General features: G+C 35.7%; 1 protein-coding gene across 8 annotated transcripts in view; it reads left to right on the forward strand.

The window, feature by feature from the left end:
• The window catches only part of NBEA (neurobeachin), a 608,086-nt gene that overhangs the window by 478,692 nt on the left and 112,183 nt on the right, over positions 1–17,211 (forward strand). For all 8 annotated transcript variants that reach the window (XM_082365247.1, XM_082365248.1, XM_082365251.1 and 5 more), the window contains 3 exons: positions 6,087–6,204; positions 6,531–6,633; positions 12,701–12,816. In XM_082365247.1, the coding sequence (XP_082221373.1) occupies positions 6,087–6,204; positions 6,531–6,633; positions 12,701–12,816 (337 nt within the window). The remainder of the gene's footprint in view (positions 1–6,086; positions 6,205–6,530; positions 6,634–12,700; positions 12,817–17,211) is intronic.

Genomic DNA, 17,211 nt, shown 5'->3' on the forward strand with positions numbered 1-17,211 from the left:
TCTTATATCTTATGCTCTCCATGCCTTTGGTGAGGAAATAGTATCACCAAGACAGGTGGTGAGAACTGGGAACAGGGAGTTCCAAACATCTTGCTGTTTTTGCTGCTTCCCACTTCCTCACCCCGTGTACCGTGACAGCAACTGCCAGTCAGAGATGATCTTCCACATGGTCATTTTAGTACCCAAACTTCTTCCATTTTGTGGTTCTGCTTTCCTTCTGGGCATCAGACTCCTCTTCATTCGTCTGGCAAAAGGGAAAAGAGCAGAGATGATCATTTATGGATGCAAACCTCAAATTACTCTTGAACTATTCCATCCTGAATATGTTTGTCCCATCCAGAATCATTGATAATTTGTACAGAATTATAAAAGTGATGGGGGTTACAGCTTTCCATTGCACTAACAGCCCTTTAATTAAACTGTTCAAGCTGCAAGTGTCTGTTGGATATCATGGCCTCATGAACACTGAACAGGGCATGTCTCTCCACCCCTTCACATCATTTTTATCAATTCTTAACAGAAAATATAACTTGAAGCAAAATTTAGTTTTTTCATATCCAAATACTTGTTCTAATATATGCATCAGATGATTTGAGATCAGCAAAGCTCTCACTAAACAAGTACTTTTTAGGTCACACAATATTAGCTGCCTTTAAAAGAAAAAAAAGATGAAACTGATTTGACAGCTATACCCATGTTTCTGACAAATATGCATGTCTGATACACATGAGTGCACAGCAACCCTATTTTTCTTCAACACAATCATCAAATAATATGTGTTAAGCACACATTCGGGCGAAGTGGTTTACAAGGGGTCTCTATTACATTTGTTTTATATTATGTCCTGTGTGCTTCAGTTCATAACTGAGTGGGACAGACCTCAGGGTATAAAGCCAGCATGATCTCTCTCTCCCTTCACTTCTTTTGGATGTTAAGCCCTTAGCTCAAAACAGTTCAGTGGTCGCTTAAGAAAATCACAAAAGTTGCATAAAATTTGTGATCAAGATGCTTTAATTTTCTTATTTATGACCTATATGATGTAATAAAAGTTATCTTTATTCAATTTTCATAAAATGAAACTGAATAGGCTAGTTAGCATTTGTTGATTGATTTCATAGTATATTAAATAATTCGGAGAGGCCAGCAAGCACAAACCAGATGATATGGGAAGGTCGACTTAAGAAAGAAAACAAAACCACAAACCTCAAGTATAAATGAAAGTACTTATATGGTTTAGAAAAATATCTTGGGCTATAATGAAAAAGTAACTTAAAGAGTTATTATAGAAGGTCCTGAAACTTACAGAACACTATGTAACTAGTAGAGGTATAAATGAAATACAGGCAATTTTATGGTATCAGGTCATATTTCAGATCTAGGCTTGATGCCCAGATTTTTATATAAACATGCCATAAACTCAGTATTTAATCAACTATAAATGATATTCCTTTGCACTTTTGAAGCATATACAAACTGATTAAACTCCTCATCACTTGCCCGAAGCAGCGTCCTAACCGATCACTCTGCCTCCAGTCTAACAGCTTTCTACTTTAGCCTCCACGAGCCGCCAAGTGTATGTAGGTGAGCTCTCTCTTGGTTACCCTCTCGTTGCATACAAGCAGAGGAGAGGAAAGGGGACTTGGGGTATAGTCCCAGGCGGTCATGGCAATCACAAAATTTATTTGAATGCTAGTGGTTCATCTTAACCATTCATCATTTTTTTACATTTTATTTTCCATCCTATCTATATTAATTTCACTACAAAAAAAGTCTAATTACTTATCAGAAATAAAATTGTTGCTCAAGAGGGGTGTCAGATGATATTCTGTGACACACCTCAGTATACATTTTTCTTAAGTGCGAGGCATAAGTCTATGAACTAAAACACCTTAGCCCAACCCTCTAGAGTGAAGGAATCCTTTTTATGGGGACAGGGTCTTCCAAGATGGGGTATAACCCAGTCTAGAGTTCCTTGTGGGTGCAGATTAAACTACCAGAAAAGAGAAACCAGTTATTCTATTTAGATCACTTTGTTTAGATCTTGATTAAATCTAAAAACAGAAGAGACCTCTGATGGGCTCCACCATTAGGATAATAAACACAAGAAGTCTGAGGCGAAACTGGAAAGCTTTTTCCAGTTCAGCAAAGGAGTCAGAGATGCACGTACTTTGTAAGATCTCTTTGTAACCTTCCCCATGTGTATTATCTCTGTCCGTTTCTCTTGCTGATCTATTCAACAAACAAATGTATATGGAGCACATCTGTGCCAGGCACTGCTTTAAGCTCTGTGTATTGAGCAGTAAATAAGATAGATGAGGGCCTTGTTCTCATGGAACTTTCACGTCACAGGGAGGGGACTGACAAACAAAAAAATAAATAAGTGCCAGGCGCAGAATTCAAACAAAGTGATGTCAGAGAAGAGATATTGGAGGTTAGTACATGATAACTCTAAGTTGGATGCCAGCCAAAGATTTTTTAATAAAAAAATTTTAGAGAGTTTCATTCCATAATCAATCTTGAAGGAAACAAGAAGAGAAAGTAGGAGGTGGCTTGCTGTAAAAAAAAAAACAAAAGGACTCTAGGCTCTGTTGGGTTTCCTGGCAGGGAATTATGAACATCTCAGAGCATTGTCTTTTATCAGCCTCTTTAAAGGATTTCAAAAGCTTAACTATAACATGGGTGCCTGTAAAGTAAAATTTTCTTTCCCTCGGCCCCTCTGGTAAGGACTGTACCGCTCGTTCAGATGATGCTGCCTTGTTCAAAATAGCTGGGACCTTTGGGTCTATCTTTCGGAATTTGCCCCCTGAGCTGTTTATTAGCTGCTAGCAAAATAATTTTCTTTTAATTTTGTTCTGTCTCCTTTTACTCTTTGCCTCCAGGCTTTACTGAGTTCCTCTGATTATCTCAGTTTCCTTTTTTCTTGCTCCTGAGGGTCCCTGAGGACTGTTGTGGTCCCAACCTGGAGCTGTGAAAGCGGTGGTAGGAGAACTGATTGAGTTCCTCTATCAGTTTGGATCCAGTCAAGAGAAGGAAGCCACATAGCAATTTAAACAGGGAAAGTGTTATAATTTATAAAAACAGAAATAATTATAAATTATAACAGGATATTGGAGAAACAGGGAACGGTTAGTAAGAAATAAAAAGAACTCTTAAAAAATATAGCAAACAGCATATATGAGGAGCAGCCACTGTCTTCTGAGCTGACATTGAACCCAAGAAGAGGCCTCCTGGCCTTGTTAGAGAGGACATGGCTATAGCTCCCTTCATGGTACAGAAGTCACTCTGGTGCCCTGCTGAGGGAGCTCGCTGGAGCTCTGCCTTTTGGAACTTTCCCGAAAACCACCCTCTAGGGAGTTGGTGAATCTGTGTATGGGAGGGTTCTCACCAGAGCCCTCTGTTACAAAACTGTCTGGGGCAGTGGGTCCTGGAGAGAGCTGCTAGTCACTGGCTGCTGTCAGCCATCACACACTGCAGGAGCCGGGCACTGGAGAAGCCCACGCTCTGCAGGGACCTGCTAGGTGAGCACGCAGAACCAGGAAGAAAAACCCCTTTCTTCTGCATCATCTCTTCAGAGTCCTTTCCTGATAGACCTCGACATGGTGTCAGCTAGCAAAGGAAAAATAAAGGGTACAGATTCACTTTCACAAGATAAACAATGAAGGGTGAATTTGGAGCTGGGAAGCAATAATTTGATAACTGGCACAGTTGGTAAGACACTTTAGCATGGGGCACTTAAGGAGTCAAACCAACTTCTATGTGTTTGAGAGCCACCTGCCTGCTAGAAGTAAAATAAACTGATAACATGCTTAATGGAAAGGAATACTTGGCCAAATGTTCACTACATCATGGTTCCCAAAGAGAAAGATAACAATATTAGTGTGTGTATATATGCGTTTATATATATACCCACACACTAATATCTCTCTCTATATATATATATTATATACAGCCTAATATGCATATTATATATAAATATTATACATATTTTATATATAATATAATATATAAAATATTATATATAATATACATTATATATATATATATATAAAATCTCCATCCATCCTCCTGGCATACCAGATTTAGTATAAGGGTGCCAACACAGCTTTCATGGGAAGATCTCTCCTTTTTTCTGAGATTATACTCATTTTACTCTTTGGGTTTTCAAATGGCCTTTATATATATATATAAAATATATATATATATATATATGTGAAATAATGGTCATAGTGAAAGATAGTTTTTGTTGTTGTGGCTGTTGTGTCTTAAAATTATTCCTACCTGACAAAATAAGAGTTATCAACCCTGTATTAGTACTCTTTCCATTAAAAAAAAATTATGCTAGTCTATGAAATTCAAATCTGGAAACTGTTGCACCCAGGTAAGCATGTATTAATATAAATTGTGGCAAGTCACTGTAATCCTTTTGTGAAATGTATAAAAAGAAGTTTTACATGTAGAAACTGAAAAACAGTTGTCACTTTATGCTCAACAGAAAGGACATATAAACAGAACTTCAACAATAGCTAGGCCATGCACTTTACATTCATTGTCTCCACTTAAATTAACCAGTAATGAGTATTATTATCACTGTTTTTCAGGTGACAAAAATCAGGTAGAGTTAAATAATTTTTCCAAGTTCCTATAGCTAGTAAATAGCAGAGCCAAGTTTTAAATAAGACTGTGACTGGCTCCAAAATGTTTCATGATTTAAATAGATGTCTCACTGCCTCCAAAAACCTTCCAGTGTGTAGAGAAAGACAAAAACTGAATTAAGGCGCTAGAAAATGGAATTTTCAAAAAATAAAAAGATGAATAGATAACATAATATAATTATAATATAATTATATAATATATAATATACACACAGAGATATATAATTCCTAGAGAAAGGAAATGTAAAAAAGGACTTCATAACTTGTTCTCAAACCTTAAGGAATATCATGTATGTAAAACTCAGTAACTAGTTTCTGCTTTCACCAAAGCAAATATAAGTGTAGTAGATTATACAGGGTACACCAGTGCAAGTAGAGAATGTGTTTATGTATTGTTAAAATACATTGGTGTATCAGGAAGGAAAGTGTTGCAGATTTCATTGCAGTGGGTTAATCAAATATGGATTTATCTGTATCATGGAAGGAGAAGTCCAGATATGGATAGTTGCTGAGACTGTTTCAGTAACTTAATATTAGCGCCAACCTTGCTGGGATTCCCTTGGTCTTCCTCTAATGGCGACACAATTGCTGCTATAGTTTCTGCCATTATATCTCCATTCAAGCAAGGAAGAGAAAGGAGTGTGCCAGCTACATATGACTCATTTTATCAGCTTTTCTGAAACATCCCCAAATGACTGGTTTTGTTCTCATTAGCCAGTTCTGGGTCAAATGTCCTTGCCCTTAGATGCAAGGGAATTTGGAAAAAGCAACGAATAACTTTATCATGATTGGCTTAGACCATGGATCAGACAAACTCTGACCTCAGGAACAAATTCAGGCCATTGTTATAAATAAAGTCGTGCCCATTTATTTGCACATTGGCTGTGACTGCTTTGACACCACAGTGGCAAAGCTGAATAGTTGTGAGGACAGATGGCCTGCAAGGCCTAAAATTTTTTACTATTTGGCCTTTTACCAAAAATGTTCATTGATCCCTGGCTTAGATCAGTCATGGCCCCTTGCCTGGGGTTGACCACATGGACACTTTGGGGCTAAGTGGGCTTTCGTTAAGCAAGGAAGAGGGAGGAAAAGTGACATTAGAAAAGAACCAAAAGTGTATGTCAGGCCACGTGGTCCAACCAATCATATACAAGACCACAAAAGCATAACACGTTTTCTGTTTTAAGTCACAGGGTCACCTTGAACATATAACTTTTCTGTTCCTTCATTTCTTCATGAGCCAACTAAAAATTTAGAAAGGTAGAAATTTCGCAAATATACAGAATCAAATGTTTGACAATATTGTGATATATCATGAATTCAGGAAGATAATTCCTAATTTACTGAGTTTTATACAGCACTGTCTAAGATATTGTCACACTGAGTCTTAGACACGTATTTAACTGACGCTTCCCTTTAAACTGTTTATTTTAGGTTCTTGCATACACTGAGGGACTTCATGGAAAATGGATGTTCAGCGAGATACGAGCTGTATTTTCAAGACGTTATCTTCTACAAAACACTGCTTTGGAAGTATTTATGGCAAACCGAAGTAAGTCCCCTTAAATATTTTGAAAGAAAATGTGCTCATATTTGGATGTTATTCATTTACATGGTGTGATACTGACTTGATTTTTTTTTTCTGTTTTATTTCTTTCTTTGATATGCCCTCACTAAAATAAAAATACAAAAAGAATTAATTTGCTTGAAAACATTAATCCTAGATTTCTCATGGATAAAGTTACACAGAAATCTGATTTCCCATGAAGATTCATTACCTTTACCAATAAATCATGAAGGGCACTTGAAAATGATTTCTGAAATTGATGGTTAGCTCTCCTATGGTTTTCTAAATCATGTTTTTTCTTCTTACCACAGCCTCAGTTATGTTTAATTTCCCTGATCAAGCAACAGTAAAAAAAGTCGTCTATAGCTTGCCTCGGGTTGGAGTAGGGACCAGCTATGGTTTGCCGCAAGCCAGGTAATTGTATCATATTACACATTATCTACGGTTTGTTAACATATTTCAATCTCAATACCATGGAAATCTAAATAAGCTTATACCATTATAATTATTTTGAAAATCAAGGAATTGTCTTCCTCTGCAGGTCATTTGTAGGGAAAGAGGTTATGAAAACAGCTATTTTAAGAATGACAGAATAGGGCATAATTTTATTTAACACATATATAAATGAGGAAGTAAAAAAGTTGATTGCATATTATAGCTGGCACATAATTAAGACATTTTTGCTGAAGATCTCACAAAAGACACACCAAAAGCCTCATAATGTTTGTGATTAATTGTTGTGTAATAGCATACAAATTGTTTTTATAAATGCTATGTATAAATGCTTCTTCATTAAAGTAATAAAACTCTCAGAGCTTATTGAGATTAATAGTCATTAATTATGATGTGATTTTAATCATTTCTTAAATCTTTCATCTTGGTATTTTAAAAGCATTATTTTGAAATCTTATTTTATTGAAAAATACTATTCTAAGTAGAAAACATAGTCAGTAATTATGTTTATCACTAATATCAGTTAGTTGGTTTTTGGCTCCAAGTAACTGAATACCTAACTAAAAGTGGCTTAAGCAATAAAGGTTTTGCTTCGGGGGGTTTGTTTTATGAAAGATGTGGAGTTAAGAAGGAGTTGCTCGTATTGGCTCAGAGGTTCAGTGATGTCAGGACTCTCAGTTAGCCTCATATTCACAAAATAACCACCACTGTTCCAGACACCACATCTTCACACAACTGCATTCAAGTAGGAAAAAGACACAAAGGATTTCTCCTTGAAGTTCTGTGTTTTAGGACGGAGTATATTTAGAAGCCTTTAGCAATTTTTATCTCAGGTCCCTTTAGCCAGAATGGGGTCACCTTCCTGCCCCTAAAACAATCACTGAATGCTGAACACGAAGCCAAACCATCCCCTAGAATTCAAGGAAAAATATATCTCAACTCCCTGCCACTTCCTACCTGAAAAAAATACATTTTCTATGTCAGCTTTGGACAGACAAGCAACAGTGTCTCCCGCATAGATCATTAAGTCCCTGGGAATTGTTGCAGAGCACTGCATGCATGGAAAGGAAAACTAATCTTTGTCTATCTTCTCTTAAACAGGCTACAGACATGTAAAAGACAGGGACTGTGTCTTACTTATCTTTTAATCTACAATACTTAGCACACTGCCTTATTGCAAAGGTGCTTTTTAAGTGCTACTCAACTGGAGTTACCCTGCGTTACAAAGTTATCTATTCTCGTATTAAGTTTACAGTGTAAGACCAATTCACTGACATGTATGCACATGCCCAGGATATTTGCTAGTTGAATGACAATATTAAATTAAGACATTAGTAGATAATGAAGTACTTATATAAAATACAGGTCAAAAGAAAAATGCATTTAATCTATCAAAAAAAGAAAATGAAGTTAGTTTTGCAAGACTTGTTATTGAATCTAAGCTGACTCATAGTAATCACTACTTCCTTTCCCAAGTACTTACAAATTGTTTAATCATCAATTCAAGAATTTTTCCAAGAATTGACATTAAGAACTCACAAATAGGCCTTTTTCCTTTTAAAAAATAATCATCTGCCTCCTGGCGTATTTCTCAATGATCATGATTCTTCAAAGATTACCAATAGAGTTTTCTAATTTCCTTTAGTACTGTTAGACTTGTCCAGACCTGAATTCATTAAAAACAACCAGAAGCTCTTGTACTATATTCCTTACCTTTTATGAGCATTATTTTCCTTTTAACCACATTTGGTCTCTCTTTGGTTTTTGGAAGATCATTCTTCTTGATAGAAAAACTGGAGACAAAATAGATGTTTAGTAAGTTTGGAAATTCTTTCTTAAAACACTCTTTTGTTGTCCCCTTGGCTTTCCCCCCAAAGGCTCAACTCATTATTAGTTTCCTAATAAAATACTTGTAAATTCAGTTTTGTATACTTGCTGTGATATATAGACTTAGAAGTAGCAGATGGGGGTAAGAGGAACACTGAATCTAGGCTTAGACCTGATACTACTGGCAGTGATAGAGCCTGATACTTAGTAGGAGCTCAATACATATATGTTGAAAGAATGAATAACATTAGGCAAGGGGAATGACACTTTCATCTGCTATAAAATGGGAACAGTATCTTTGCAAAGAGATGTTTTACGAATGTCTTGAGATCATAAAATGAAGGCACTTTGTGAACAGTGAACACACCTATACACTATACACATACATGCATGCATACACAGATATAGATAGGTAGGTAGGTGAGGAAGTAGGTAGGTAGGTGGGTAGGTGAATAGACATAGACACATACTTGTATAAATATATGTGTGTGTGATATGTAAGATCCTGTCACACTTAGAGAATTGTCAAAGGGAAGGGATGATGTCTGGCTCCTACAAGTAGAAGCCTTCCAGCTGAGAGTATCTTGGTAAAATCACCAAGGGATCCATTCTTTGCTGTGTTTTTTTTGACATTGGGTTTTGTCAGTTTAAAGCAGAATTTATCAAACTCTAGGGAACTTCCTCTAAGCTAAGCCCATAGGAGACTGCTTTAGAAACAAACAAAAATGATCAAACTCAAAAGCAGGTATACTGCCAGAAAATTGACTTCACATATCATTTAGGCCGCTTTTTGGGCAAGCCCACCGAAGAGATCACATTCCAAAAATTTAGAACAGAAGGAATAGTTCCACTAAGCTAGCATAGCCTAATGAATGCCCCTTTAATTTATATCCATGGGTCTCATTTGCTGAGTACTCCCCATGTGCCAGGGACTATACTTTGTGTTTTAGTTTATAAACATTATTTCCTTTAATTCTTTTTTGTTTGTTTGTTTTGGGCTTATAAACAACAGATATTTATTTCTGGCAATTCTGGAGGCTAGAAAGTCCAAGATCAAGGCACCAGTAGATTTGGTGTCTGGTGAGATCCCAACTCCAGATTCATAGATGGTCATCTTCTCGATGTGTCCTCACATCGCAGAGGGGCTCTCAGCCCTTAATTCTTAAAACAACCATGTTCTTAATGTGGATTCTTAATGGTATTCATATCCCATTTTACAGATAGGAAATTTTTGGTTTAGATAAGTTACTTATCTTGCCCAAGATCATAGCCCACTCTCTTAATTTCTATTTTGTGTCTTCTATCAAAGTGATCCACATTGGTCAAAAGAACAATACCTTTACCCCTGCGTAACAAAAGAAAAATACTGACAAAAAACTTGCCCATTTTCTAGACTCCGTACTGATTGCCATTATTTGGTTAATGTATTTTCTATTCAGACAGTCATTACAATCAATAAATTTTGGATTTAGTTAGATTCTTTACTTACTAAGAATATACCTGGTTGCATACATAGGGTTAATGATTTTAAATGGTCACCATTTGTTATGGTACTTAATATTTTTTTCCACGGGGCAATTTTATCTTCTTCTTATCCCCCAGTTCTAAAAGCATTTTACTGTAGCCCAAATATGTACCAACTATCCTCATTCTAATATCTAAATTTTTATAGGATATTTTGAATAGCCCTATTGATTTACTGTTTCCCATTTTGCTTCTCCTTATGATTGAATTATTTAAATTTTTTTTGAATTTCATCTCTCTTTAGCCATTTTTTAATTTTAGGATAGATGTCCAATAATTCAAGTCATTTGGTATACACTTATTGAGACCCTACTATATAGGTCAAGCATTGCTAAATGCTAAGGACATAACAGTATGTAAAACAGTTCCTGCTCTCAGTGAGTTTATAGTAGAAAAGAGAGAGCAGTGAACAGGAAAAGCTGACCCTTTCCCTGAACTTGCTAATAGTAATCTGATTTTCTAAATTCATTTCATTTGCCCATATTTTTCTTCACCACTGCATACTCTAAGAATGACATGATAACTTTCTCCCATGATTCCTCCTATTTCCCCTTATCGGGATTTATTTGGTTTTGGTTTTTGAGTGTTTTTGGTGCGCAGAATTATTTCCAGATCAGCAATTTTCTTCTTAAATTGTCTAGGTTTAAAATGTCAACAAATAAATTTACAACTTTATTATATACATTGCTTTTAGCAGACTAAGCATGCTGCAGGTAAGGATTTTAGTCAGATTAGCAAGAATATGATTATGATAGTAATCCAACAAAAGTTGGACTGAGCACATAATTATAATAGTAGCAAATAAAAATTGGGTAAACATAGTTTATTCTTTGATAATTCAGAAAATATTTTAGCATGTTGCCATGACAAAGTCAGAATCAAGGCAAAAGTTTATAACATCAATAGTTGTATGAATGAGAGTGTATCTGGAAAATTTTGAGAAGTGGTGCCAGTATGGATCAAAATCTGGAAGCCCTTTAAGTAGCCCTGTGAAAATCATATTACCAATTAATTGAAAAGTACGCTGAATTATAGAATTGAAGTATGGAATATATATACCCTTTACTATTGCAATGAAGTGAATCATGAGACTTAGACATAGTTCTTTTGGAGTCAGTAGGATCTATTATCTCAAATATATGTAACTAGGAAAGTTCTTCAAAAATGTTAATATGTGACCAGGCTGCTACAACATATTACGTTAATATTTTAAACATTGAGTTACACATAATTATTTTTAAAATTCTTAATTCAGATTTGAATTTGAGAGAACAAGTTTCTTCCCATTCTTCCTTCCTCCCTCCTTTACCTCAGCTAACATATATCTTAGCTCCTGCCATGGCTATTAAGATCCCATGTGAATAGAAACATATGATAATAATACATGGGTGACAAAAATAGTCTTAGGTCCACAGTTCCCAAAATAAGCACCACGGAGCCCTGAGATGTCACAGTGCACTCTCAGGGCTACTGCAGGGCATTTTATATTTTTTAGGGAAACACAACATCTATTAGACGCTGCACAAACTCTTAGCGTGAGTTAGTTCTAAGTTTCAACATTTGATAGGACTGCATTCTTGCATTCTTTTTGATGCCATCTTAGCTTTGTGAAACTAGTTTATAGGGGTTGCTCTGGTAATAAAAAAAAAAAGTGGTGCATGAAAATTCATGTGGAACAGGCATTGTAGGTGGTGGTGTCAGATATGATTCCAAGGTTTAAGTTGTGCAGTGACCAACAGGTGTGCAGTACATTCCTTTAGTTAAGTAATTGTGGTTAGTTAAGAATGAAATAAAATATTATTTTTCTTTCAATTTTTGAGTATTATATTCTCAAACAGCTACTAAGTTGTTAAGGCTCAGGTATTCAGTTATTTAGACCTAACTACGTAATAAACAGAACCGTTAGGTGTCTCTCTTGGGCTAGGGGCACCATGAAAAAATTCCTGAGACCCTAAAGGTGGCATAAATTTAAAAAGTTTGGGAACTTATATTTTAAGTGGTGAACGTTTTAGAAAATCAGTTAGCCTTATCATACTTCTACAAATACAGCCAGCTTTCATTCTTTTTTATAGGAACACATTGTACCTTCAAAGGTTCATAATTTACACAAATTATCCTGATTTACTCCCTTACGATATTCCTATGTCCCTTATGAATTCGTACATTTTCAAAGTTCCCAGTTGTTTGTTTCTGACCTCATAGGGGGATGGGTGTTGTGTGGTTAGAGGCTGTGCACGTGTGCACACACTGCGCAGAGGCAGGCGTGGAAAGTTCAGTGGCAGCATTAGTCTATAAGGGTTAAGTCAAATGCGTTTAAGCTGCTGACTGTCTACCTAGCTTTATAGTATGGAGTAGGTTTGCTGTAGTGTTCAAAAGCTACTTTGACTTATTTTGAGCATAGTTTCACCTTTTTTTGTTATTGACTTATAAAATACCCACTTGGAGCCATATTATACAAATAGGTGCTTTCATATTGGGTTATCCTTAGTAAATAAATATATCTTCTCTATAACAGATTTTTCAAATGTTGCTAATATCTACAGCTAAAATATATTTTGTAATGTATCTCAGAAAGATAAACCATAAATTGAATAATATCAAATCAATACATTAGTTATTATTGGACTTTTAAAAGTCATGAGTTAAAAGGGACTGTTATGATTTGCTTAATTGCTAGGAGGATATCACTAGCCACTCCTCGACAGCTTTATAAATCTTCCAACATGACTCAGCGTTGGCAAAGAAGGGAAATTTCAAACTTCGAATATTTGATGTTTCTTAACACTATAGCAGGTAAGACATCTTATTCTTTAATCTCATAATATGTTTATGTTCATCAGAAATCTTTGGTAATGTGACTTGATGGAATGCATTGTTCGCCTTAGAATTCAAATACAGCATTAGAATAAATATTGAAGCACTCACATTAAATTGCTATCAGAAACTATACAAGCTAGTACCAAGGTTTAGATGCATTTATTGTTGAAGAGGCTTTTTCTTGCTCTCCTTCTGCCATTTCCTTTGCTGACAGCTTTGTCTGACGGTTTATTAGAGTCAACAAACCATTGCCAGAGAGTGTCTGGAAATAATAATGGGAAAATGTAATTTCACTACTTTGTCATTCTCAGCAGTAGCAGCTAGACAGGAGAATAACAACAGGATTCCGCCTAGTACAGATGTCACCTGGATTATGGCATGATTGGGTTACAGCATTTTTTTTTTTCTTAAAATCTTCAAATGAAAATATAAAATCAGATTACATTTCTAAATGATGAGTAACTGCCATCAACCTCGGCGGTACCATGCTTGTAAATTAAGAGAAGGTAGTGGCTTTGTTTTTCTGCTAAATCAGTGGTTGTCAGTGGCTGAACCTGTCTATGAGATTTAAGTACCTCTTTCTTTTTTACTAAATTAATCTCCAAAGCCCTTATTCATGTTGAATTACAAAGAGTTTACTTCTGTAAATCAGGCTCTACAAAAACTTTTTACAATCGGATGAATTTAAAACTACATAAATGCATATGCTTACCTATGATCATTGTTCTTTTATGAATGAATGCTCAGAACTATGAATTGAGAGCCCTGTTCTCTGAATCATTGCTTAAAAGGATAACTGTAATATTCCTCTTTTTAATCTATCATATACGTGTGAATATGGGTGCTATGGCATATATTAAATATGGATGATATAGATGTGTATTACATAGACAAGAGAACTTGATGTGTCAACAAAAAGGGATAAAAAAGTTTTTGAAGTGGTTTTGCATTTTAATCATTTAATACATATTGTAATGTTAATTCCTTTGCTAATAGGATGCTAGAGCTACAACCAAAGAACTGTTTTATTACATATATTAATTTTATTATATATTTTATACACACATCTCCATTATATACATATATCTTCATGACATACTTCATATATATTCACATATCAGTGTATACAATGTATATATCTTAAAGAAACCTATTTACTTCCTCAAAGATAAAGGAAATGTGTTATACTATTTAATTAACACATTTACATATAGAGATAGAATGAACTTAAACATCTGAAATATAAAGAACCTTTTCATTAGCATATTTAGGTGAACAGCACGATGTAGCATAAGCTTCATTACCAAAGTGAAGGGGATAGAATCTCAGATCTGCCAACTCTGTGTCCTAGAGCATAGGTGGAATTTCAAGTTTTAACTCGATCTTGGACTTTAAATCTTTCAGTAGCCATGTTTGATATCTGTTTCCATCTGTCTTTTTTTTAAAATTAATTAATTAATTTATTTTATTTTGGCTGTGTTGGGTCTTTGTTGCTGCGCGGGCTTTCTCTAGTTGCGGCGAGCAGGGGCTACTCTTCATTGCGGTGTGCAGGCTTCTCATTGCGGTGCCTTCTCTTTGTTGTGGAACACGGGCTCTACGCACGCGGGCTTCAGTAATTGTGGCACACGGGCTCAGTAGTTGTGGCTCACAGGCTTAGTTGCTCTGCAGCATGTGGGATCTTCCTGGACCAGGGCTCAAACCCATGTCCCTTGCATTGGCAGGCGGATTCTTAACCACTGCGCCACCAGGGAAGTCTCTCCATCTGTTTTAACAACTGATATGTTTGTTCTTATATCATCTTGTATTATACTATTGCTTTCAATATTTTCTTCCCTTTCACATTATTTTGTTTTTCTTTGGCCATATAAATAAATTTTGCCTACTTTTTTAGTGATTTAGAACATAGGCTTTTTGCTATTCATTCTCCTAGAGAATTAATATTGATATGTTTAATTTTTTAAAAAACCCTCTAAAATATATTTCTCTTCCTTTTGAACTCAAAAATGAATCAACATTTTAAACCACTCCTATGCAAAATAAGAACTTTAACTCAATTTACTTCTCATTCATTGCTTATCTTTGTCAATACAATTTACTTCCAGAATCCATATTATTATGAAACACTTATTTTTTGGAGTCCATATACTTTTGCATATTAGGAAGGATTTCAACTCTATTAAAATTTTCTTCTCTTTAATACAGTATATTGTTTTCAGCTACATGGATCTTTACCTGATTTTTCAGGATAATATTCTCTTTTCATTCTTCTGTAGTATTCTTCCATATTCCCTCTGTTAGGTTTTTCTATTATCTATCTTGAAGGATCTATCAAGACTCATTGTCTACCATATGTCATAGATAAGCACATGATTTTTTTTTCCTTGACTGTGCTACCCCTTTGGAGCTTTCGGAGTTAACACTGGAAGACAGGGTGATGTACCTCATTTGTAGTTCAGTTTCCAGTGGAGCTGGTATTCTTACTAAAAGGTTCTGCTACTCTAAGATGGGATTCTCTCTGTCTATCCTCTGGATGGAGTGTTATCTAGTTCACTGTGTTAAAGGATTCTTCTAGTCTCCATCTCTTCTCACTGCCTTTTACTCATGTCAGCCACATTTCCCACAATGTGGTATACTTCCCCCTATAACCACCACCCACTTCATGCCTGCTGCTTTCTGGGAGTTTGTTTCTCTATCTCTAGAAAGATTGCAGTCTGATAGAGATAACATCATGATCCCTTCTAAAAGCTGCCCCTGAGCAGTATAGACATGGCTTTTTTTCTGTTTGAGACAATTTTTGGATTTCTGAGCCAGAACATGCAGATTGTAAGGGGAATTTGACTGTCTTGCTATCTTCTTTTGAGTACTTGGGGTCTGTTTTATTTGGTGACATAAAAAATGTATAGACCACTGGGTTTTTTCTTTTAAGAATTTATTGGGTATTTTCTTTACAATGATTATAACTAAACATTAAAGTCTGTCTGTTGTAGACAATGCGATAAAAAGAAGTATAAGGTAGGAACTAGGAACTCAGAGCGCGTATAACTAGATGGGTGAATGAAATATACATGAGAGCATTTTAAGGCAGCTGATGGTAAGTGCTGAATAAGTGCTATAAATAGTGAATGCTGCAAGAGCTAAGCAGAGTACAGAAATTTTATGAATGTGTTTGGGGAGAAGAAAAAGAGCAGAGTTTTACAAATTTCTCCCAGTTGAATATGTGTTATGTGTTCAGTGGACGGGAGTATCATATCTTGGCTGCAGCAGAGAATAATAGGAGATACTACTGGAGCTATAGGTAAGAGCCAGACTGTAAGGAGCCTGAATCCAGGAGTCAGTATAGTTCTGTAGTAGAAGGCACTGCAGTATGGAATTTCAGGACAATTAAACTGCTAGTTATATATGGCATGAATCAGAAATAAAATACCTTACAGTTAGGGAGAGCTGTTAGGAGAGCCTTACAGGACTCTAGATATGAAATCAACTTGTTCATCATTTTAATAAATAGTTACTGAACACTTTACTATGTGCCACACACTCTATTTCACACTGACAGTTAAGAGAAAAGCAAAGTATGGTTTTTGCCTTTGAAGGGGTCATAGTATAGTCAGGAAAACAGACGTGTACACCAGCAATTCCAGCAAAAAGCCGTAATTATTATAATGAGAAAATATACAAAGCTATTTGAAGTCTTAGGTCCAGAAGGCATTACATTTACAGGAGAAGCTTCTTATAGTCTTTTCATAGGCTTCTCACAGGCAACATTTAAGTTGAAATGTGAGTAAAACTTCACTAGAAAGTAAGCAGAAGCCACTCCAAGGGGAAAAAAAAAATGTGGAGTCAAAAATTGGATTACAAGAGAAGCCACGATAGTGAGAGGCCCGCGCACCGCGATGAAGAGTGGCCCCCGCTTGCCGCAACTAGAGAAAGCCCTCGCACAGAAATGAAGACCCAACACAGCCAAAAATAAATCAAAAAAAAAAAAAAAATTGGATTAGAGTAGTGACAACCGGTATGGCAAAGAAAAAAAGTAAGTAAATGATCGAATGCACGATGTCATTATATAAAAAGTAGAAATCACTGTAATATGCTCTAGTTTAGTGGTTGACAAAGTGTGGTCCCCTGACTGGCAGTATTAGTATTGCCTGTGGACTTGAAGGTGCAAATTCTCAGACCCCTCAAACCTGCTGAATCAGAATCTCTGAGTGGGGCCCAGCTCTCTGCGTTTTAGTGAGCCTTCTATGTGGTTCTCATGCACAGTTTGAGTATCATTGCTCTAGCCATTTAAGATCTAATTATCAGAACAAGATTTGTATAAGAAAACATCTAGAACATATAAGAAAGCATGTGATTAAGTGTCATTAACTGTAGTGA

The sequence above is a fragment of the Balaenoptera borealis genome, assembly GCF_965194805.1.
Source record: "Balaenoptera borealis genome assembly, chromosome: 18".
Taxonomy (NCBI): domain Eukaryota; kingdom Metazoa; phylum Chordata; class Mammalia; order Artiodactyla; family Balaenopteridae; genus Balaenoptera; species Balaenoptera borealis.